Raw genomic sequence first — 25,263 nt, 5'->3', positions numbered from 1 at the left:
CGTGTCCCTGGTGGACGCCCTGCTCTTCATCCACTACCTGGCCATCGTGCTGCTGGAGCTCAGGCAGCTGCAGCCATGCTTCTCCGTGTGCGTCACGCGCTCTACGGACGGAGAGACCAGGCACTACAACCTGGGACAGCTCAGGTGAGAGAGAGACCAGACACTACAAATGTATTGTCTGTCTGTAGCTTTTGACATAAGTAGTAGTAACGAAATATTTGGTATTGGATTTTCAGTGCTTGTATTTTACAAATATTTGTATGAAAAATGAATGTTTTATTTCAATAGCTTCCAAGTCATGTGATGCAGTGGCTCTACAGCAGTAAAATCCAATATAAAAGAGGTGTGTCCTATTTGTCCAGTGTAGTAATCATTTCTGCTATTGATTCAGAGTCACCGCCTCGCATTACATGGAAATTCTGTCACGGATCCTTGAAAAGTCATGGAAAAGTTGAGAAATGTTATCCATGAAAATGTGTGGGAAAGTAAAAGAGGGATTGAAATGTTGATGGAGAGAATGAAGGACAAAAGGGAGGAGAGAAAGCGGATAGGGAGCGGAAATGATGGCAGGAGAAAATGGAAGGCGGGGGAGACTTCCGAGGGGAAACTCCTGTGAAAGCGAGATGCAGACGGAGGAGTAGAGAGGAAAGAGCCATGAGACTGGAGCAGGCAGAGGAGTAGAGAGGAAAGAGCCATGAGACTGGAGCAGCCAGCGAGCCGCGGAAGAGAAAAAGAAAGAGAGAGAGAATAGGTGATGGAGGGAGAAAGGATTAATAGTTAATGGGGGAATAGCATGGAAGAATCCTAAAACTTAGGCCATGTTCAGCCCACAACGGTCTGTGCATAAAACGGCAAACTGTCGTTGCGTTCTGGCCTTTGATTCCGCGTTTATACACAGCGTTTGCGATAACGATTCACGTGCAGACTGAAGCCGCCAAAAACTCAGCGTCAAGTGCGCCAGAATAAAACGGAAACTTCCGGTTCAAACTTTCACAATAATGGCAATTCAATAAACTATAGCCTTATTGATGCATGTTGCAACGCTGTTTTTGTGTGATCTGAAATACACAGAACACATAGAACACAATTAAAAGTCAATTTTAAGTGGGTCAACTGTTCTATTTTTTTATTTACCCAGTTATAAATCACTGCTTTTATTTTGAAGGGGAAAAACACCTAGCTTCCTGTATTCTGTCTCTAAACCAACCAAGTTTTTTTTTAACGACTTTGCCGTCTTCGACAACACACTGACGGAAAAAACAACAAGTTCACATTTTTGGCCAAGACAGCTAGAATACGACTCTCCTGATCCTATCTGGGATGGGATCCATTTGCATCCTACGGTCTCTCCCGCACACTCCACACATCATCGTTAGACATTTTGGTTTGTCTTTTATAAGTCAAGCCTGGATCAAACATGATTTAATACCTTGTCCTTACATTTGAATGTGTTTACCTGTCTACAGTAGCTGATACTGTAGGTGCGTAGTTTGCAGACTGGACTCCTGCATTCTCAGTGCTAGACATTCCTTTCAACCACAGTATTTGAAAGAATGTCAGACTGACAGCTACTTAACCCAGCATTATCATGCCTTGGCAATGATACAGGGCAGCTTTGTGGGAACATCTCTCTATTGAGTTTTCCAATAATCCTTTAATCTAGGCAAAACTTTACACTTACTGAAACTTTTAATGGGCTCAAAAGTCGATTGATTTTCAGATTGATTTTCGATTGGTAGGAACAGGTCAGGGGAGTGTGCGTGCATGACGGCTAGGGGTGTGAATCTTTGGGTATCTCACGATTCGATATAGATTCCTTGGGTCACGATTTGATTCTAAATCGATTCTCGATTCAAAACGATTCCTGATTCAAAATCAATTCTCAATTCAGTACACAGGGGGATTTCAGGATCTACTCCAGTCTGCTGTGTGCTAAGAAAGGCGGTGTAGCAAATTATGCCATGAAAGCAGAATCAAGTGTATAAGATTGTTGTTTTTATATTTGAAAAAAGTTCTATCAACTGATTGCAATGTTATAAACACAGTACACACAAAGGCAAACCTAAGACAAAATGGAACATTTATGCATGCTAAACTTGCACTTCATTGGTTTTTCAAAATTGATTTTTGGAAGTTGTGAATTCATTCAGAATCGTGGAAGATAAGAATTGCAATTCTTACAGCAATTGTTTTTTCTCGCACCCCTAGTGACGGCCTGATGTGTTAGCAGCATAGACTGTAGGTTAGCAGGCATATGGTCTGTTAGCAGCATATACTGTAGCTTAGCAGGCCTGGTGTGTTAGCAGCATAGACTGTACTGTAGCTTAGCAGGCCTGGTCTGTTAGCAGCATAGACTGTAGCTTAGCAGCCCTGGTGTGTTAGCAGCATAGACTGTAGGTTAGCAGGCATATGGTGTGTTAGCAGCATAGACTGTAGGTTAGCAGGCCTGTGTGTTAGCAGCATAGACTGTAGGTTAGCAGGCATATGGTGTGTTAGCAGCATATACTGTAGCTTAGCAGGCCTGGTGTGTTAGCAGCATAGACTGTAGGTTAGCAGGCCTGTGTGTTAGCAGCATAGACTGTAGCTTAGCAGGCCTGGTGTGTTAGCAGCATAGACTGTAGGTTAGCAGGCATATGGTCTGTTAGCAGCATAGACTGTAGCTTAGCAGGCCTGGTGTGTTAGGAGTAGAGATGCACGATATATCGGCAATCATATCGGTATCGGCCGATGTTGGTCATTTTTTAACATATCGGTCATATCGGTATCGGTCAGATGTTGCAATGTTAATATCAGTTATCATTATCAGCCAAATTCTTCACATTGATATGAAATAATGCAGTAAATCTATGATTTATGGGCTTTTCCAAAGGCTTTGCAAATAAAGAAATGCATAACTTTTTCAAATTCAGTGTTAACATGTGTTTTTCAGTATGTACAAAATGTGATGATCATAAAAATGTGGTTTTATACAGATCATATCGACATCGGTAAATATCGGTTATCGGCCATAACAGCAATGTTAATATCGGTTATCGGCATCGGCCAAAATTTTCATATCGGTGCATCCCTAGTTAGGAGCATAGACTGTAGGTTAGCAGGCATATGGTCTGTTAGCAGCATAGACTGTAGCTTAGCAGGCCTGGTGTGTTAGCAGCATAGACTGTAGGTTAGCAGGCATATGGTCTGTTAGCAGCATAGACTGTAGCTTAGCAGGCCTGGTGTGTTAGCAGCATAGACTGTAGTTTAGCAGGCCTGGTGTGTTAGCAGAATAGACTGTAGTTTAGCAGGCCTGGTGTGTTAGCAGCATAGACTGTAGCTTAGCAGGCCTGGTGTGTTAGCAGCATAGTCTGTAGGTTAGCAGGCATATGGTCTGTTAGCAGCATAGACTGTAGCTTAGCAGCCCTGGTGTGTTAGCAGCATAGACTGTAGTTTAGCAGGCCTGTGTGTTAGCAGCATAGACTGTAGCTTAGCAGGCCTGTGCGTTAGCAGCATAGACTGTAGCTTAGCAGGTAAGGTGTGTTAGCAGCATAGACTGTAGCTTAGCAGGCCTGGTGTGTTAGCAGCATAGACTACTGTAGCTTAGCAGGCCTGGTGTGTTAGCAGCATAGACTGTAGCTTAGCAGGCCTGTGCGTTAGCAGCATAGACTGTAGCTTAGCAGGCCTGGTGTGTTAGCAGCATAGACTGTAGCTTAGCAGGTAAGGTGTGTTAGCAGCATATACTGTAGCTTAGCAGGCCTGGTGTGTTAGCAGCATAGACTGTAGCTTAGCAGGCCTGTGTGTTAGCAGCATAGACTGTAGCTTAGCAGGCCTGTGCGTTAGCAGCATAGACTGTAGCTTAGCAGGTAAGGTGTGTTAGCAGCATAGACTGTAGGTTAGCAGGTAAGGTGTGTTAGCAGCATAGACTGTAGCTTAGCAGGTAAGGTGTGTTAGCAGCATAGACTGTAGCTTAGCAGGCCTGGTGTGTTAGCTTAGCATGCTGCCTTGGGGGTGTTGTCCTTTGTAAGCTCTGCTCTTCATCCTGCCTGGCCAGCAGCACCTCTGTGACTGTAAACAAACAGCTCATTAGTGCTCCCTGCAGGCCGGAGCACAGCATCTGGTCAGCCCCGACACACACACATGGGACACACACACACACACACACACACACACACACACACACACACACACACACACACACACACACACACACACGTGCACACTGGTAATTGGGCCATATAAACGCATGCGCTTGCACACACACACACCCCCCACACACACACACACAGGGCAGTGGGGCTTTTGTATTTTTCGGCTCCATGCCTCTCTCCCCCGTTAACAGTTGGGTGCTGACATTCCTGTTTTTCTGGCAGCCATCCTTTGCCTTATCATAAAGGGGACACTGCCCGGGCCCCGGGGCCCTCAAGGCCTGCTTGTCTCGCTCTGCCTGGTCTTTGATGCCAATCTGAAGGGCAAGAGGAACACTTTTTTTTTTTTTTTTTTTTACCCTTGTCCGACTAAGAACACATTCCTTACAGCAGCGGCCCCGAGCAGCAGCTGCAGGGGGAGGTTCACACAGTAGCACATTATGTTACTGGTGGCTCCTGTGCAGCAGCAACACTGGAGCAGTTAATGGTTAAATGCCTTGCTCAAGGTGTTAGTTGCTGAGGGGAAGAAAGAAGTCTTGAACCGTTAAACCCCCTGACACACACAGGTGCCGGCCGGCCGTCTGGACAGTCAGTGAGTGTCTGTCGCCCTAGTCTTTAGTTTGCGGTGTGTCCCGTGTGTGTGGCTCTAGTTGATCTTGTTGCTGGCCTTTTCTGCCGATTCGACATGTTGAATCACTCTGATTGGCTGGTCAGCCGGTAGCGAAGCAGTGCACGAGAAGAGAGGGCGCGCACAAAACGTTATTCTCATTTTTCAACTTGATCTCATCTGATCAATACATCAATATTTTCACGGCGACGTGGCCTTCAGGAAAGCCCCTTGAGCCTGTCGCTCATACCACCCATTTAGTGCAGTTTCTCATTCGTTTTTCACCTCCGCCTCTTGCAAAAGACCAGGCAAGGGCTGACGACGCCAGTGCCATTTGTAACTTCTCATCAGCCATATTCTCCATTAGAAGTAGCTATATTACGAAACTGTTTTAAGTGGTGAGCGAGAGAGTGGTGTGAAAATGGCTGGCAAACTGCGTTGTTTTGACCATCGGCTGTAGTCCTCTTTTTGCGCTGTGTTCAAGGTCAACTTTTTGGCCCCCGTGTTCCAGGCTTAGAGCTCCAGAAAACCAACTAGATGTTTGCTGCTGCTGCTAAGGTGTTTCCACCTGACCCTTTTGGTTTCCTCCACTGAAGTAGGTTTTGCAGTCCCAACACCTCCAGGGACTCTGCAGTTGTTAGCGATTTGCGTCTCCTTAGCTTGCTCAGCTTAATATTTGATCAAAGTCGGAAAAGCGGGGGGGGGGGGGGGGGGGACTCTGACACAGCACTTAAATGCTAGCCGGCGCTAAACAATGGCCCCGTCTGTCTGTTAGTGGTGTGAATGCTTCATTCAGGAGAGGCCTGTCCTGGTTTTCTGCAGTTGGCCACATGTGCTAATGTTGTTTGAGCTAAGCTCCCCGGCTCTTTGTCAGAAGAACATGCAGTGTCTCTGCCCCTTCCACAGAATCAGGATCCTGTGACATCTTTGTTTTCATATAATGCTGTGTCATCATGACGAGGAGCAAAGGCCCGTTCACCCGAATCATCACAAACGGTTGACCCCGAGGGCTGGCGATTATGTGATGATAATATCATCATGATGACATCAAGATAATTCCTTCTTTTGTTACTTTAGAAAACTGTATGTTTGAGAACAGGATGTGAGTGTGTCAATGAGTGAAATATGGAACACTATTATAGCGCCTGTTTGGAGGGTCCCAGAGGAATATCAAAGCCTTATTCATAATTCCGTCCCAACAATCTACTCTGCTTCCCGACTGAACACAATGTCACTGTGACATTGTGTTCAGTGTTCTCCCTGTGTGTTGGGGGGAAAGGGTCCGTTTTTGGTGACACAAAATAGTACATTTGCAGCTTGGGCCACAGGGTCTTTCGGGGGATGTGATCAGAAACACACAGGCAGCAGGAGAAAGGCAAGGAAACAGTGATCTGCCATTAGAAGTGAATCTGTTGTATGTCCAAAAGAAGAAGGAACTCCTGAACAAAACATCTTGAGAAATCACAATCCTGTCTCATCATGAAGGCCTACAGAACCTAGGATGTGGTGTTTTAGTGTCAATGCTGCTAGACTCTACATCTAGATTACGCATTGTCACGTTTAGTCTTGTAATGTGTAAGAGTGGTGTCAGAATCAGCTTTATTGGCCAAGTATGTACACATGCAAGGGATTTGACTCTGGTTTGCGTTGCTCTCAATGTACTCGCACACGAAAGGTATGCACAGGCTAAAACAAGGTGTCTAGATCAGTGGTTCTCACATTTTTTCACATGAAGGACCCCTAAACTGACAAAAATTAGACCACGGACCCCCATTTGATAGGATTTTGTCCCACGGACCCCCACATGATAATAAGATTGATGCTTTTAGATGTTTTATTACAGAAAGTGTATAAAACCCATGACCAAAATAGTCATTGTGTTACTTATGAATGGAATTATAGCGAAAATAAATTACCCCCCTTTTGGCTGGGGACCGCCCAGGAAACCCCTCAAGGACCCCTGGGGGTCCCCGGACCACTATTTGAGAACCACTGGTCTAGATGTCTCCTCCTACCTCTTTAAAAGCAGCTCGTTTGGCTTGGCTGGATGGGGGGTGTTGGGGGTATTGCATTGCACACCCTTGTTTTTATAGTGTTCGTTTTTATCTCTTTCAAATGCCATAGATATACATAGAGAGACGTAACCAATCCCCCCTTTCCCCAGCCATGTATTTTTAGTCTGGGAACCAAATCTAAACATACATTTTTTAGTTTTTAGTTTTTAGTTTTTAGTTTGTAGTTTTTTGTGTGGTCAAGATGTTAATGTCCACTCTTATAAATGTGCCCATCAGAGTGACAGCAGAAAGTATCTGAGGGGACTTTCATCAGCGGGACAGAGGCTGTGCTGTCATCCTCCTCTGGGATAATAGGAGGCGCGTGCAGCAGGCTAGCATGTGGTGTTGCTCGTGTATATTGAGTTAGCTTGCCGCGTGGCCTCAAGAATGGCACAGGCACACGTATAACACACACACGTATAGTACACACACACACACACACACACTGAATTGAACTGAGTCTAGTGTTGAGCAGTAAACTCGTGTTGTGGGTCAGTCAAGACTCAAGAGCTGTCAGCATCTGCTGTCAGACGGCCAGATGAAGTGGACTTTTGTGGCGTCACAACAGCTTTGTAACAACAAGTGATATAACGTGTTGTTTGCAAGTTTGAATAAATCATTAGTCGGTTAGCAATGATCAAGCTTGTGACCAGGTTAAAAAGCAGGACAATTAGCAGCAAACCAGTAATTCCCATTAGAAATGAACCGTTAGTTTTTTCATGTTCTGAAAGATTGCAAAATAAAATATTGGAAAAAAATAAGAAATCAACCATCTAAAATCACAAATCACATGCCTGAATGATGCTTACTTCTAATCTACACAATACATTTGTAAAAAACAAACAAACTTGGATTTATAGATTGACAGACATTAGTAGCTGCTTATTTGGCTTATTTCAGAATTGTGTAATCCAGTCCAATCCCCGCCTCCAAAATAGCTAATTCCCATAAACGCAGAGGCAAAATATTTCTGAAAGAGCCAAAGAGTGATGTCGTATAACATGTGAAAACACCCCTCCTGCATCATATTAGTTTAGTGGCGTTGACAAGACGCGGCACGCTCTGTGATCCACCGTGTGAGCATCTGGGCTGTAGTGTAGCTCAAGAACTAGCCTGCAGTCAGTCAGGCCCTGGCTTTCTTCACTGACTGTTTCTCACTCCTCTCTCCTGCAGTCAGTCAGGCCCTGGCTTTCTTCACTGACTGTTTCTCACTCCTCTCTTCTCTCTCCTCTTCTTCTCCTCTTTCTGTAGCACTTAAAACACCCGCTCATCAGAGTTGCTTGTCCATCTGTTTAGGGCTGGGTGATATGGTATCCGTACATACATACATACATACATATATATATATATATATATATATATATATATATATATATATAAAAATGTTCTATGTATGTATATATATATATATATATATATATATATATATACATATATAAAAATGTTCTGTTGTAAGTGAAAGCCACATGTGAGATGTCACAAGCACTTTTATTAAAACAAGACTGTACTTGACCGAATATCGATATTGTGACAATATTGTAAGGATGACCCTTGGTGCTTTCACAAAATATTCACACAGTGAGATTTTTGATCAATAATCATCAGTCATGTGGATTAAAGGCAAGTGGGTAAAGGCAAATAATAGAACAGCTAGAAGAGTCTGGTAAGTTCAGAAAATGACATCACTTTACTGTAACGCAGCCTTAATAGCACGATATCCAAATTCTCAGAAGATATCTAGTCTCATATTATTCACGACATCGATATGATATAGCTATACACTCACTCACTCATTTAAATCAGGACAGCTGCAGTAGCTGTCAAAAAGCTGCATCGAGTCACATTTCTGTCTCTCCCTCTCCTTCTCTCTTTCTTTCTCTCTCTCTCAGTCTCTCTCTCAAGCCATGTTTGTGATTTTTTTTCTCCAATATTTTATTTTCAATTTTTTTATGAAACAATACACAAGACAATAGAAGACAGACAGGCTCAGACACAGGATGAAAAACAAAAACAAAAGAAAAAAACATACATACATCATTGACATTTAACATTGCAATGTGGTGCTACCAGCTGCTCAAGGCGCTTATGTTTGTAATAGATTAAGTGCTTGGGATCTCACGCAAGGGGTCCACAAGACACCAGCCGTGCAAGCCAACCATCACCCCCCAACCTCAGTCACCTGTCATTCCTAACCTCGTCAAAGTGGGCCAGAAACGCTTCCCAGATAGTTGAGAATATGTCGATTCACTGGATATCCTTTCCCCCCTCAATATTTTATTTTACGATTTTTGTTTGAACAATACATGAAAAAAACAGAAAGGAACAGGCTCAGACACAGGAGATTCGCTTGATGTCCTCGAGTGACATCCCCTCACTTCTCTCCCTCCCTAGACACGTTCAGTCTGACTGACTTAGAAGAACGTTACACTGTATAGAGAGCCAAAGTGAATGTCACTCCCTGCTTCAGCACTGTACCAGAGACCAAAACGTAAAAAAAAACCTGCGGATTTAAAGAAAATACTTTTCCGATGTTGTATTTTTAAGTCTTGCTCAGAGTGAAATGTTCTATGCGCTCTCCCGATTCTAAATATAGCTGAACCGTTTGGTTTGACCAAGTAAAACTATTTTTTATAGGCATTTGACGAAACGTCTATGGGAAAGTAAATGGCGGATGAAAATCTCTGGTACAGTGCCGAAGCAGGAAGTGACGTTCACTTTGGCTCTCTATTGGGAAGGGTGATGCTTCTCTGTTACCCCACATTCACACTACAATCAACTTGGTCGTCAGCACTCACAGATGAGTATAAATCACTTTTGTCAGCTCTAGGCCTTCCTCACGCTCAGGAAAGTAGAGCTGGAACGCCTCCGTTTTCCTGTCTGCTTGCATCATAAAAAAAGTGATTTACACTTATCCGTGAGTGCTGACGGCTTCATTTGATTTTTACACGTTTTTTGGTCAGCACCCGTCATTGAGCACACCCACTTTTTCTATTCAGATAAACGATGGCACCTCGGGAGTCTCCAGTTGTATTGAACAGACAAGCCATGAACTTTACTCTGCTTCATATTGACTTCATTCACCTTATGTAGCCCCGCCCACACTTGACCCAGTGTGTCACGACTTCCCGTTCAAAACGCCAGCTGTTTTACCTGCTCAAACTAGTCTGACTCACCCGAACAAACCTAGTTTGACTCAGATTATGAGTCAGACTACTCCTGTAGTCTTTCAAATAAAAGTTGTAGGGAACTGGGATGTTTTGCATGGCTGTAGTTAGGCAACGTTCACTTGATGACAGAAAAACTATTCGTTAAACTAAATCACGTTATAATGAACAATGTGTAAATCAGCCTTTCATGTGGCTGTTGGAGTGCAATGTGCTTTGAAACAAACATGGTACAACTCATCCCTTTCTCTGCAGCAGTAGCGCAGGCTCTGATTGTTTTTTGTTTTCGTATTTTGCATGTTTTTTTAATGGGGGGTTCCCATCTGGAGGAAACCCCAGGCAGGGGAGCACGGGGAGAACATGCAAACTCCACACAGAAAGGCCCTTTTTGACAACCCCCACCTGGGTCGTAGGCACTGAGGACATGGAACTGGGGACACACTCTCAGCGTCCCAGGCGGGAATCGAACCCAGGACCTTCTTGCTGTGTGGCGACATCGCTACTACTGCGCCACCGTGTGCGCCGCCCTGTGCTCTGATTATTTACTTTGTTTTCTGTAATCCACTGTTGTATTCTCCTCTGTGTGCGTGTTTGGATAGTGCGGCACAATTCATCGAATCGCAATGTTAACCTGTTCAATTATATTATCGCAAAAGGCTGCAATTGAATGAAATACTACAATTGCAACCGTTTTTCCGGCTCCTTGAAAACAGTACATGTACACTTTTTCCCCTATTTTTATGCTCATTTAAGGTTGTATGTTTTTTGAGTTGAGAAATATTACATTTCAAAATCACCAGAAATCTGTGCTTTTTTCTAAATAACCAAGCAAGTGTAGACTCGTGATACCATTTATTTATTATAATAATATATGACGTTTTCACCAAATCGTGCAGCATTAGTTTTGGATCGCTCGCGGTGTTTGCAGCGACAAAGGAATTTTGTGACGTGCGGTTAATAAAGTATTACTGCTGCTAGCTCGTTTTATTATGTTACAGTCCCACGGTTTCTTCTGTCAGTATATACTGTACTTCTCTCCCATTAGATGAGATGAGATTAGATTAGATTCTTTAATGACCACACAGCCAAAGCTGGTGGAATTCTTTTTACAATACATGAGCCAGGTTCCAACATAGAGCATCACATGCAATAAAAAATAGTCTTCCCATTTCCCACAAGAGATTTTCTGTTTGATGTTTCTCTCTCTCTCTCTCTCTCTCTCTCTCTCTCCCTCCCTCCCCCTTGCCACTATTGAGCGGACGCTACTTGACAGCCTGGAGACCTACTTCCAGGATCTCTCAGTTGTAGCATTTGCACATGTGAAGAGAGCAGACAAGGTCTTCCAGCTAAGACGTCTCTCTGTTTCGCCCTCTCCTATCTTAAGCTTTTCATTATTCCGCGGGAGGCGCTCGCCATCTTGTAGAATTACAACCGGGATTTCCCACATGTTTGGTATTTGAGGTATAAAAGTTTCTCGCTGATTTTCTCGCTCTCTCTCTCTCCATTTCCTTCCCTCAAACCCTGCTCCAGTATTCTGCAGGCGGCTCTAACGATCTCAGAGAACTACAACCAGGATTTTCTAGGATTTTGAGTTTGAAGAAAGTAAAAAAACTAAAATCCTCTGGAGTAGGGCTGGGCCTTATTATATCAATTATATTGATATAATGATATGAGACAGATATCAGCTTAGATTTTGGATATCGTAATATCATGATATGGCATAAGTGTTGTCTTTTCCTGGTTCTGAAAGCTGCGTTACAGTAAAGTGATGTAATATTCGGAACTTTCTGTTCTAGCTGTTCTATTTAGGGATGGGGCCAATCCAATCCAATATCGGTATCGGGTGCCGATATTGGCACTAATTCACGGATCGGATCGGAATTGGGGAAAAAAAAAATATATAGATTTTTATTTATTTTTTGCAATTCCAGCTCTGGCCGTAATTTGCCCACGTATAATAGTATCCTTCTTTGCCTTGTATATTTTCTTAATTTTGTCTGCTTTTTTGCAAGGTATATTTTAAAAAAAATCTTTAATTGGCCAAATCTTTGCCTATACTGTATATTCAAGAAAAATATTGGTATCGGCATAATATCGGTATCGGCAGATATCTAAATTCAGGTATCGGAATCAGATCGGAAGTGAAAAAAGTGGATCGGTACATCCCTAGTTCTATTATTTGCCTTTACCCACTTAGTCATTATATCCACATCACATACTGATGATTATTGATCATCTCATTGTGTAAACATTTTGTGAAAGCATCAATAGTCATCCCTACAATTATTGTCGCAATATCGACATTGAGGTATTTGGTAAAGAATATTGTGATATTTGATTTTGTCCATATCCCCCATCCTTAGGCTAAAGCGTATCTCTCTGTCTCCCTCTCCCACCTCCCACCCTCCCCCTCCACAGTATTCAGCGGGCGGCGCTGGCCATCGTGGAGAACTACTACCGCGACTTCCCGGTCCACAACCCAGCTCTGCTCACCGCCTCCAAGTCCCGCGCCGCCAAGCACCTGGCCGGCCTCAAGGTCTATAACGTGGACGGTGAGTTCCCTGCTGCAGCTCCCGCTGAGGGTGAGTGGGACAGCCTTCACACTCCTGTTCATGTGTGAGTGGGACAGCCTTCACACTCCTGATCATGTGTGAGTGGGACAGCCTTTACACTCCTGTTCATGTGTGAGTGGGACAGCCTTTACACTCCTGATCATGTGTGAGTGGGACAGCCTTTACACTCCTGTTCATGTGTGAGTGGGACAGCCTTTACACTCCTGTTCATGTGTGAGTGGGACAGCCTTCACACTCCTGTTCATGTGTGAGTGGGACAGCCTTTACACTCCTGTTCATGTGTGAGTGGGACAGCCTTTACACTCCTGTTCATGTGTCTCCCCGTTGAGGGTGAGTGGGACAGCCTTCACACTCCTGTTCATGTGTCTCCCTGCTGAGGGTGAGTGGGACAGCCTTCACACTCCTGTTCATGTGTCTCCCCGCTGAGGGTGAGTGGGACAGAACTTCACACTCCTGTTCATGTGTCTCCCCGCTGAGGGTGAGTGGGACAGCCTTCACACTCCTGTTCATGTGTCTCCCTGCTGAGGGTGAGTGGGACAGCCTTCACACTCCCGTTCATGTGTCTCCCCGCTGAGGGTGAGTGGGACAGAACTTTACACTCCTGTTCATGTGTCTCCCCGCTGAGGGTGAGTGGGACAGAACTTTACACTCCTGTTCATGTGTCTCCCCGCTGAGGGTGAGTGGGACAGCCTTTACACTCCTGTTCATGTGTCTCCCCACTGAGGGTGAGTGGGACAGCCTTCACACTCCTGTTCATGTGTCTCCCCGCTGAGGGTGAGTGGGACAGAACTTCACACTCCTGTTCATGTGTCTCCCCGCTGAGGGTGAGTGGGACAGCCTTCACACTCCTGTTCATGTGTCTTCCTGCTGAGGGTGAGTGGGACAGCCTTCACACTCCTGTTCATGTGTCTCCCCGCTGAGGGTGAGTGGGACAGAACTTTACACTCCTGTTCATGTGTCTCCCCGCTGAGGGTGAGTGGGACAGAACTTTACACTCCTGTTCATGTGTCTCCCCACTGAGGGTGAGTGGGACAGCCTTTACACTCCTGTTCATGTGTTTACCCGTTGAGGGTGAGTGGGACAGAACTTTACACTCCTGTTCATGTGTCTCCCTACTGAGGGTGAGTGGGACAGCCTTCACACTCCTGTTCATGTGTCTCCTCGTTGAGGGTGAGTGGGACAGAACTTTACACTCCTGTTCATGTGTCTCCCCGCTGAGGGTGAGTGGGACAGAACTTTACACTCCTGTTCATGTGTCTCCCCACTGAGGGTGAGTGGGACAGCCTTTACACTCCTGTTCATGTGTCTCCCCACTGAGGGTGAGTGGGACAGCCTTCACACTCCTGTTCATGTGTCTCCCCGTTGAGGGTGAGTGGGACAGAACTTCACACTCCTGTTCATGTGTCTCCCCGCTGAGGGTGAGTGGGACAGAACTTTACACTCCTGTTCATGTGTCTCCCCACTGAGGGTGAGTGGGACAGCCTTTACACTCCTGTTCATGAGTCTCCCCACTGAGGGTGAGTGGGACAGAACTTTACACTCCTGTTCATGTGTCTCCCCACTGAGGGTGAGTGGGACAGAACTTTACACTCCTGTTCATGAGTCTCCCCACTGAGGGTGAGTGGGACAGCCTTCACACTTCTGTTCATGTGTCTCCCTGCTGAGGGTGAGTGGGACAGCCTTCATACTCCTGTTCATGTGTCTCCCCGCTGAGGGTGAGTGGGACAGCCTTCACACTCCTGTTCATGTGTCTCCCCACTGAGGGTGAGTGGGACAGAACTTTACACTCCTGTTCGTGAGTCTCCCCACTGAGGGTGAGTGGGACAGCCTTCACACTTCTGTTCATGTGTCTCCCTGCTGAGGGTGAGTGGGACAGCCTTCATACTCCTGTTCATGTGTCTCCCCGCTGAGGGTGAGTGGGACAGCCTTCATACTCCTGTTCATGTGTCTCCCCACTGAGGGTGAGTGGGACAGCCTTCATACTCCTGTTCATGTGTCTCCCCACTGAGGGTGAGTGGGACAGCCTTCATGGGACGGCATTAGCTCGGGAGGTAGAGCAGGTCGGCCAATGACTCAAGGGTTGGCGGTTCGAATCCCGCTCCCTCCCAGCTGTTGTCGTTGTGTCCTTGGGCAAGACACTTAACCCTCATTGCCTCGTATGAATGGGTATGAATGTCTATGAATGTTGGTGGTGGTCGGAGGGGCCGTAGGCGCGAAATGGCTGCCACGCTTCCGTCAGTCTTCCCCAGGGCAGCTGTGGTTACATCACCCGTAGCTTACCACCACTGGTACGAATGGTGTGAATGAATAATGATTCCTGTGAAGCGCTTTGGGTGTCTAGAAAAGCGCTATATAAATCCAATCATTATTTATTATTATTATTATTATTATTATTATTATTATTATTATTATTATTATTTTATTATTCATACTCCTGTTCATGTGTATCCCCGCTGAGGGTGAGTGGGACAGCCTTTACACTCCTCTTCATGTGTCTTTGTTGGGGCCAAAGTTTTCTGTCTGTCTCAAAAAGTCTGTTTTTGCTTCCTCATACAGTATACAGAGTTGGGATTGAAACTATGCTTTGCAGATATTAAAGGAGAAATTTAATATCTGAAAAACAGTGCCGATTTATTTTGCACATGATCTCACACAGTTTTGCAGGCATTCATTTAGCTTGACAGTTATTAAGAGTTGATTTTAGCTAAGTTGTGGACTAGTGATGTCATTCATCCACAAATGACATCACTGGTGGTCCATGTGTGAGACCATGTGCAAAATGAATCAGCATTGTTTTTCGCTGAAGTTCTCCTTTAAGCAGACCTAAAGAACCATGCAAGTCCTTATCTTAACTCTGCAAGCTTGCTATGTGTTTTCAGCATTAGACAGTAGATTTTCAACTACTGCGTGACATTACTCCAAATGGTTTGGATTAACCACCAGACAATTGCAATACATGTAACTATTCATAATGTACATAATTCTGTCTTTACTTTAACATCTGCCTGACCATCCACTCCAGTACATTTTGAATATGTGGGAATGACATGTGACTACTAACCTTGAGATCCAACTCGTCGACCCACTGCACTCAACCTGTTGACCTTCTCCTCTGCTTTTGTGTCTCTTTGCATCGGCTCTAACCCCTTAAGATGCCCTTAGAGCTAAACTGAAAGCCTACCTTTTGGACAGTAAGTTATCTAACCGACGGCTGCTAAATAAAACGCACTCACAGACTGCTCGTGTTCACGTTATATAAACCTTTAACCGCTCAAATCTTAAAGGGACAGTTCACCCCCAAAATCAAAAATCTTTTTCCTCTTACCTGTAGTGCTATTTATCCATCTGGATGGTTTTGGTGTGAGTTGCCGAGCTTTGGTGATATCGACCGTAGAGATGTTGGCGTTCTCTAGAATACTATTATCAATGATTTTCTTTCGACCAGACTACACACAGCTGCTAACGGGTGTAGTTTGGTTGAAAGAAAATAGTTCCTACAGGAAATTGCTCACAACAAGGTCTATGGATTATCTTGAATAACCGGGTTGTGATTTCTAGAAAGAGACATTGCTGTTGAGTTTTTTCGAATGTTTTACGTGCAGACTACTCGAGTACGCGCAGAGCGCAGAGTACGCGCCGCAGAGTGAGCAACGGAACGGAAGTCGCAGCCATAACGATATTTTAGAGCCACAATATTGTTATAAATATCGACAACTAGCCAACAGATGTCAAAGCTGGTGGGCTTTATGGAAAGAGCATGACTCGAACTGGTTGAGCGTTATATCACACTGGTCATTCAGTGGTGTTTTATTGCGTTTATAACGTTAACTCACAGCTAACTAACGTTAGCTTCCAGCTCTTGAGCCCCATGGATGGTGCGGATGCATAGGGGGGGACGCGTATACAGGGGGTGGATTTGCGCGTAACACCGTGCAGCGTCACCCGGAGGTCAGGTGTTTGTTGTCGTCGTGACGTCACGCTGATTCCTCGTATTACGGCCGATATCTCCAAAACACGGCAACTCGCACCAAAACGATCGAGATGGAAATAGCACCACATGTAAGAGGGAAAATATCTATTTTTGATTTGGGGGTGAGATGCCCTTGGAGCTGAACGAAAGCATGACTTTTGCACAGCAACGTCACTATCTGAAACACTCCCCGTCTGCTTCTGTGGACTGACGCCATCTTTCCCCCTCCTCTTAGCTCTGTGTATGTGACAGGTGGGTGACATATCTCTCTCTCTCGCTCTCCCCTTTCTGCTTCTTCCTTTTAGGTTTCAAGTCAGCGAAGCACAGCTGGCAGAATGTAACCCTCAGCATCTATGAAGTTATTACTCTCCCTTAAGTGTACTCAAGCTTCACCTAAGTGCACTAACTTGACTCCCTCCTCTCTTTTTTCTTTTTTTCCGCTGCTGTCTGTCTGATGTCTCTCTCTCTCTCTCTCTCCCACCTCTTCACCTCCTCTCTCGCCCCCTCCTCGACTCTGGAGTGTAGTGGGAGTCGTGTCACGGAGACGGCTGTTAAATCGATAGCTATTACACCGCCTCGCCTGTCATTTCTCTCTCGTGTCTCGTCCATGGAGGTCTCATCTTCATTTTCATTCTGAAGCCAGTGGCGAGGGACCTCTCCGTCTCTCTCTCTCTCTCTCTCTGTGTCTCTGACTCTCTCTCTCTCTCTCTCTTTCTGCAGCTATGCCGACGTGGTGACAGAAATAAGTGGGAGTCAGGGACAGACATTCTTCTTTGCTTTATTAAAGAGCGCTGAAGCCCGGAGCACAAACCGACTGTAACGCTCAATGATCTCACGTCCGATGGGGGTCAGGTAGTTTCTCTGTGTTTGGCGCTCGTGTTGTTTTCTCGGCTCCGGATCTCAGGAAGTGAAAATCGACTACGGCAGTTTTTCTGGACATTCCTCTTAAGTCCAATGTCCACCCGATGCGGTACGGCTCCGGTACGGCTGCCGGAACAAACTCGCTCCCATGTAAAGCGCACAGATACTTGACGTATCCACGAGGACGCGGCGGGGCCTACAATTTTTTTTTTAATAACTGTCACCTCCGCGAAGTGAAACCCGCACGGATTCCGTGTCTCTCATTTCCGTGCGACAGTCCGTACGACGTCTAGCATAATTCACGCTTAAATCGGTGCTCCGATGTCCGCTCCGTTCTTTTCCCGCGTCCCGTCTATTTTTGCCACGTCCGCTTGGCGTCCGACAAGCGTGTACTGTATGTACTTGAGTCTGTTCCAGCAGCCGTACCGAGCTGTAGCGCGGTCCCGCATCTGGTGGACATTGAGCTTTACAGTGACTCCATGCTTCCTGAAGCCATGAGCAGACTTAGCGCTGCCCTCTCTGCATACGCCGGACGTACACAAACCTCTCTGCATACACCGGACGTACACAAACCTCTCTGCATACGCCAGACGTACACAAACCTCTCTGCATACGCCGGACGTACACAAACCTCTCTGCATACGCCGGATGTACACAAACCTCTCTGCATACGCCGGATGTACACAAACCTCTCTGCATACGCCGGACGTATACAAACCTCTCTGCATACGCCGGACGTACACAAACCTCTCTGCATACGCCGGACGTATACAAACCTCTCTGCATACGCCGGACGTACACAAACCTCTCTGCATACACCGGACGTACACAAACCCCTCTGCATACGCCGGACGTACACACACCTCTCTGCATACACCGGACGTACACAAACCCCTCTGCATACGCCGGACGTACACAAACCTCTCTGCATACGCCGGACGTACACAAACCTCTCTGCATACGCCGGACGTACACAAACCTCTCTGCATACGCCGGACGTACACAAACCTCTCTGCATACGCCGGACGTACACAAACCTCTCTGCATACGCCGGACGTACACAAACCTCTCTGCAGACGCCGGACGTACACAAACCTCTCTGCATACGCCGAACATACATAAACCTCTCTGCATACGCCGGACATACACAAACCTCTCTGCATACGCCGGACGTACACAAACCCCTCTGCATACGCCGGACGTACACAAACCTCTCTGCATACGCCGGACGTATACAAACCTCTCACTCTGCATACGCCGGACGTACACAAACCTCTCTGCATACGCCGGACGTACACAAACCTCTCTGCATACGCCGAACATACATAAACCTCTCTGCATACGCCAGACGTACACAAACCTCTTCCAGCCTTTTGAGTTCGTGCTAAGTTTACCGCTTTCCTGTCCAGAGTGGCCAACACATAAAACCCCCCCTCCCATGATAAATCCCTCCTAAGAGCAAGGGCAAGTTGTGCCATTTCATCCATCACTGAGAACTCCCTCTGCTCTGTCCCTCCCTGGTCCCTCTGCTCTGTCCCTCCCTGGTCCCTAGACTGCATTAATCATTTTGCGTCTCAGCCGTCTCTTCTTAAACTGCATTCACTTCAGACCCCCACCCCCCCCCCACCACCACCACCACCACCCACCACCACGCTCCTAATTCCATGCACCCGAAATGCAAACTTTTTAAGTTTTTTCCCCCGAGATGCTTACTAAACTGAAAGTGCCTGAAGGCACTCAGTGGCAGAGTAATGGGAATATTATTTGAATATGAATGGCCATAATGTGTTTTAATTGTGAGGATTTAGGGTTTGGGATGATCACGGCGCTCGGCAGAACTATTTAAAAGTGCGTGTTTGGCTGCTCATGTCAGCTCCAGGGTTTTTCACATTGCTGCTGATGAAAGCAAATGGACCACTGTTTATGTGTATGAATCATCTTCCGTCCCCTTGGCACCACTCTAAAGGCAGACACACACACACACACACACACACACACACACACACACACACACTGTGCTGTATGTCATTATTACCAAAGACTTCTGGGACGTACTGGAGGCTGTGGCCGCTGCTTTTTGCTGCATGAGAGACACAGAGAGACATGATGTCAGAGAGACTTAACAAAGCATTCCTGTCGTCTCTTCTCCTCCGTGTGGCAGGTCCGGGGAACAACGCGGCCGCAGCAGGACTCGCCCACTCCCAGTCCAGAGCCATGATCGCGGCCGCAGCGCGCCGCAGGGACACCAGCCACAATGAGATGTACTACGAAGAGGCGGAGCACGAGAGGCGCGTGCGCAAGCGCAAAGCCCGGTGAGGCGAACAGCTGGTAAACCGTTTTGAAGCATGGATGAAAAGAGATGTTACGCTAACGGGAGCCTTAAAGACCCCCATGAAATAGCATCTTTACTTCCCGGATTTGAGGCATTTCCTGTTAAAACAGGATTTGATTTGATTTCTTTTTTTCCCCAATATTTTATTTTTAATTTTTTCCAGAACACACACACACACACAAAAACAGAAAAACAAAAACAAAGACAGACAAGCTCAGTCACAGGAAAGGAAAAGAAAGAAAAAGCATATACATATCAATATTATTATAACGTGGCGCTACCAGCCGCATAAGGTGCTTATGTGCTTCTAAGAGACGTTATACATAGAATCCCGTGCAAGGAGTCAATGAGAAATCAGCTGGGCGAGTTACCCGTTCGCCCCTAACCTCGACCAAGTAAGCCATAAATGGGTCCCAGATGGTAGAAAACTTCCTAAGTGAATTGGTCCTCAGGAACCTGAGTCTCTCCATACGTGTTAACTGAAACCATGTCCGTCAGCCACAGCTGAAAAGAAGGTGGCGAGGGGGACTTCCACTCCTTCATAATGAGTCTCTTGGCCACGGTCGTCCCCTGCGTCAGAGACCGCTGCACAGCCGTAGGAAGGAACTGAGAAGATTCCGAGCAGCCGAAGATGGCAAGTTCCGCCTCCGGCTGAAGGATTACTTTCTAAGCCTTGAAGTACCAATCAAATATTTTGGCCCAAAATCTAGATAGTGAAGGGCAAAACCAAAAAGCATGGGACAATGTACCCTCTAACACTTGACGGCTATCACAAAGTGGTGAGACAGAGGGGTAGATCTTGTGCAACTTAGTCTTTGAATAATGAAGACGGTGAGGGACTTTAAATTGGATCGATTTTTTTTAACAGGATGTTGAGGTGTGACATAATGCAGTGAGGGATCATTGAAAATCAATGTCAATCTAAATGAATGGAATATGATTCGAAGAAAAGAAAGCCATGTTATTTGATGGGAGCAAAGTGACTGTGGTGGTGGGGGGGGCTCATGTCAGTGGGGGGGGGGGTTCAGCTGAGTTTGGGTGGGTTCAGGAGGAGGTAGTGGGGTTTGTGGGGGGTGTTGGTAGGGACCTTGGTGGAAGGGGCTTACAGGCCTTGTTTGTGAGGCTGATGGCAGTTGGGAAGAAGCTGTTCTTGTGGCGAAAGGTTCTGGTCTTGACAGACCTCAGTCTCTTGCAGAGGGGGGAGTGTTTTGAAGAGCTCGTTGCCAGGGTGGGAGGGGTCATGGCGTTTGAACTGGCCGTTGTGCCATTAAAAGAAAGTTGTGGATTTCCTCGTTTAAAACCACATGTGACGCAGCAAATAAACAAAAACACTATTAGTAGCCCGAATATGAGGCGTTTAGGGAACCTCTGTAAATTGTAGCTTCTACTGATGCTGGGAGGTGTTTAGGGGACATCTATAATTTGTAGCTACAGAAAATAACCTTTACACTTACGTTATTGTGCGTTACTGGACATGTAACTAACTTTACAGTCTCAGCTGAAATTGGCATATTCCAGGAAGTAAAAGTAATGCGAGTTAATTTCATGGGGACAATGTGTGACAAGTGTTTGAGCCAAAGTGCTTTTATAAGGAAGAATGTCTCCAAAAAGAATCAGGGATGTGATCAAGAATGCAAAAATACAGGGGAAAGCCCAGAGTCTGGAGCCGGTTGCACAAAGCACCTTAAGTTAAGATTTTCCTTAGAGTCAGAGTTAAGGTGTCCATAAAATAAAACCGGTTGCACAAAACACCCTGAAATCTTGTGCTTACGTTTGCCTTAAAATGTTTAACCTTAAGGAGAATATTTAAGGGTGTTTTGTGCAACCGGCCCCTGACTTTTATTAAAAATCACAGCCTTGATGGTGATTTTTCTTATTGGATTTATTTGGGTGAATGTGAACCCCCTAGAAATGATGAATTGGCCAGTGGAAATGAATGAATGTATGTATGACTCCACTCCATCATCAGATACTAGTCCTAAATGTAGCCATGCTCCCTCCCAGGCTGGTGGTGGCGGTAGAGGAGGCGTTCACCCACATCAAGCGGATGCAGGAGGAGGATCAGAAGAAGGCTGCGGCGCCGGGGGAGGTGATGGACCCCCGTGAGGCGGCCCAGGCCGTCTTCCCCTCCATGGCCCGCGCCCTGCAGAAGTACCTGAGGACCACCAAGCAGCAGCACTGCCACAGCATGGAGAGCATCCAGCAGCACCTGGCTTTCTGCATCACCAACAACATGACACCCAAGGTCTGCTACTGTTCACACACACACCTTTTACTGGCTTTTTCTAACCTCCGCCATTCACCCCCGTTTGACTGACTGCAGGATATGTCCAAAAGTTACAAACGGATTTGCACGAAACTTGGTAGAAAAGCAGGTTATGGGAGAACTTAGAAATGATTAACTTTCCACGCTCACTGGCCAAAAGGGGGCGTGGCAATGGGCGTAGCCAATCACAAAAAAGTTCCAACCAGATAGAGAGCCGCAGGAATGAGTCTACTTCCGGGTTCTTCAGTGGAGAAGTCTATGGGATTTAACATGGGGGTTTCGCTTAAATGCATAAAATGTCTGTGGTTAACGTTAAAGTTTATGGGAACGCGAATCTGGGTTCTGCATGATAATCGTTACAACGTGAATAACTTTTATGACTTTTGGAACGTAAATGCGTTGTTTTTTTAAATGCGATTTTTATGAAACGCTTCAAAAGACAAAGTTTTTCACGTTTGTGAAGATTATCCTGCTGAACCCAAATTTGCGTTCCCATAAACCTTTGTTAACCACAGAACTTATTTTATGCATTTAAGTGAAATCCCCATTCTAAAACCCCATTGACTTTTCCACTGAAGAACCAAATGGCGGCGATTTCTGGATAAAGCCTACAAAAATACATCATCCCTGCAGTACTCTATTCACGTAACATCATGGAACTTTGTGGAACAGTTGGCGAAGGTATGCATGCAATCTACCGAGTACTCTCTATGTGTAGGATTTCAGAATCAATAAATCATTACTTCTGAGACATTAGTATCATGATGGTGGACAAGTGTGTTCCTGCATTGGCTTGTAAAGCCAAATATAAATTGTACTTGTGCTTGTCAAATACTAAGGGGATCAATCTATCATTTTAGTCCCTAAAATCCAAACTGAAATGTGTTTAATTGTGTGTCATATTAGTCTTAAAGTGGCTTAAAATCTTAGGGGGACAAATCTGCCAATGTGGTGAGAATAGAATTAAGATAATGTTACTTGATTAAAAAAATTCTTGAAACAAGTAGAATTGTTTCTACATATTAGTGACATTATCTCACTCATGCTGTAATTTTTTTCTCGTCTACTAAATGAAAGATAACATTTTAAGACTCAACACTATTTGACTTAAGATGGATATTTTACGCACTGCTGTAAGATATGACATACCTCACCTGCTGTCCTCTTGTGTGTGTATGTGTGTGTGTGTGTGTGTGTGTGTGTGCGCTCGTGTGTGTGTGTGTCTGTGGGCTCAGGCGTTCCTGGAGAGCTACCTCCTCCCCGGGCCGACCCTGCAGTACAGCAGTGAGCGCTGGCTGGCCCGTCAGTGGACTCTGGTCAGCGAGGTGTCTGTCACCAGTGGCCTGAAGCACGGCCACGTCTTCCTGCTCAGGTGCTTAGACTTCAGCCTGGTGGTGACCGCCAAGAAGATCCCCTACATCCAGCTGACCGAGGAGTACATCGACCCCAAGTCACACAAGTTTGTCCTGCGGTTACAGTCGGAGACCTCCGTGTAGGACTCCAAACTCCAAACTTTTTTTTTAAAGATTCCTCACCATCTTTTGTTGCTCTCAAAAGTTTTCATTTTGGGTTTGCAGTTTTTATTTGTATTTGTATTTTGATATATTATATATGAATCTATATATTACACACGTTTGAATATATTGTTCTTTTCGTCGTATTTGATTTTGGAGGAAAACAAAAGAAAGAATCATAAAAGTGTCGAGTCAAGATGATGCACGCGGCAGTTTGATTCGGATGCCTGGACACTTTCAAAACGGTTGTGTGTGTGTGTGTGTGTGTGTGTGTGTGTGTGTGTGTGTGTCTGTGTGAGAGTGTGTGTGTATGTTTGTGTCATTCTGTGTCCACACAATCACTCGTTTATCTTCCATTTGAGACGCTGGAGAGCGTGTGAGCTATCTGACACATGTCCACGGAGACTCATGTGACCGTTCTCTCGGCCACGCCTCTTCTTTTCCCCACGGGACGGACGGACGGACGGACAAACCACTAAGGACGGGACACTGGTGTGACTCGGATACCTATTTTCAGGTTTGGAGGCCGACGGAAACGTCCCGGTCGACATCATTTGAAAGCGTCCCGACTCGCTCGTTCACGCACGGACATCGGCCGAATCTGAGAAATGAATGGACTGAATTATTCTCTCTTTGCAGCCAAGTTGATCCCTCAAAACCAAATGAAATGTATTTGACAAAAAAAGAAAAAAAAGAAAGGAAACTTCAATCAGAATTTGCATTAAATACACATGTTCTTATGTCTGTATATTGATATGCCTAAAGAGTTTGCGATAGATGATGGTGTGTGTGTAAAAAAAAAGATGTCCGATTCCTTTCCCCTTTGCTACAATAGACCCTTTTCACGGGGGCCATTTTGTGTCGAAAAGGCAGGGTAAACACAGGTGCGAGCAAGACATTAATGAGGGTTTCCAAATTCCAATCGTGGAAGTTGGAAACCCTCATTAGTGTTTTGCTTGCACCTGTGTTTACCCTGCCTTTTCGACGCAAAATGGCCCCCGTGAGAAGGGTCTATCTCTTCAAGTGTAGCGATATCTGTAGCGTTCCAGTCATATTTCGCAGCAGCTGTTAGTCAGATCTGGACAAACGCTGTTCTTAAAGAGCTGAGATGTCAAATTCCACGGCACCTCAGACGCACCCTAAAGGCCCAGGACCCTCTGGGGGGTTATTTTTAGCCGGCAAACTGGAACATGTAGCTACTGCTTTTGTGCACAAGGCTTCCTCCAGGTGCAACGGAGCCAAATCACAGGCGTTTCCACTCCAGCGGGGAACACACACACTGTGTGTGTGTGACCCTCAAACACACACCGTGTGTGTGTGTGTGTGTGTGTGTGTGTTACACATTTAGGGTAGCTCCGGTTGGCCGGGCGCCACCGCCAGGCTGAACTCTACATGAACCGGGAACACGGGAGATGCGCAGAGGTGGCTAAAAATACACCCAGAGAAAATGCCCCAAAACATTTGCCCCCCTGCCTCGTTGGCTCAGTCATCTTCTCAGGGCTTTTAAGGCTGCTGTATCTGCCTTGACATGATGAGAGGGAAGGCAACGGAGAGGAGACTCAGGGATGGCGCAAAACAGATCTGGAACCGATTGGAATGAAATCCACAGTATTTAACAAACGACTACTGACTCCCCTCGTTGTAAAAGCATAATCGCCCCTCGAAAACTGACTCGGAAGAGAATTTAAATACTGAAAGTACTCGTTTGATCTTTCAGGGTTTTTCCTCGTGTTCGCAAACTACTTATAAGCTCCGGTGTCACTAGAATCCACGAGTGATGATGGATCAACAGCCAACG

General features: G+C 45.7%; 1 protein-coding gene across 2 annotated transcripts in view; it reads left to right on the top strand.

The window, feature by feature from the left end:
* The window catches only part of LOC310773737 (vang-like protein 1), a 111,291-nt gene extending 87,098 nt beyond the window's left edge, over positions 1-24,193 (top strand). Inside the window, exons 5-9 of one of the 2 annotated variants that reach the window (XM_083633676.1) lie at positions 1-144; positions 12,368-12,501; positions 19,515-19,665; positions 21,690-21,930; positions 23,187-24,193. The exon at positions 1-144 is cut by the window's left edge and continues 32 nt beyond it. In XM_083633676.1, coding sequence (XP_083489802.1) covers positions 1-144; positions 12,368-12,501; positions 19,515-19,665; positions 21,690-21,930; positions 23,187-23,447 — 931 coding nt within the window. In that variant the 3' untranslated portion in view covers positions 23,448-24,193. Of the gene's footprint in view, positions 145-12,367; positions 12,532-19,514; positions 19,666-21,689; positions 21,931-23,186 lie in introns of both variants that reach the window. The other variant, XM_083633675.1, reaches the window with a different exon arrangement.
* The last annotated feature ends 1,070 nt before the right edge of the window (positions 24,194-25,263 follow it).

The sequence above is a fragment of the Poromitra crassiceps genome, assembly GCF_964638095.1.
Source record: "Poromitra crassiceps genome assembly, chromosome: 3".
Taxonomy (NCBI): Eukaryota; Metazoa; Chordata; class Actinopteri; order Beryciformes; family Melamphaidae; genus Poromitra; species Poromitra crassiceps.
This window is presented reverse-complemented; position numbering and strand designations above follow the sequence as displayed.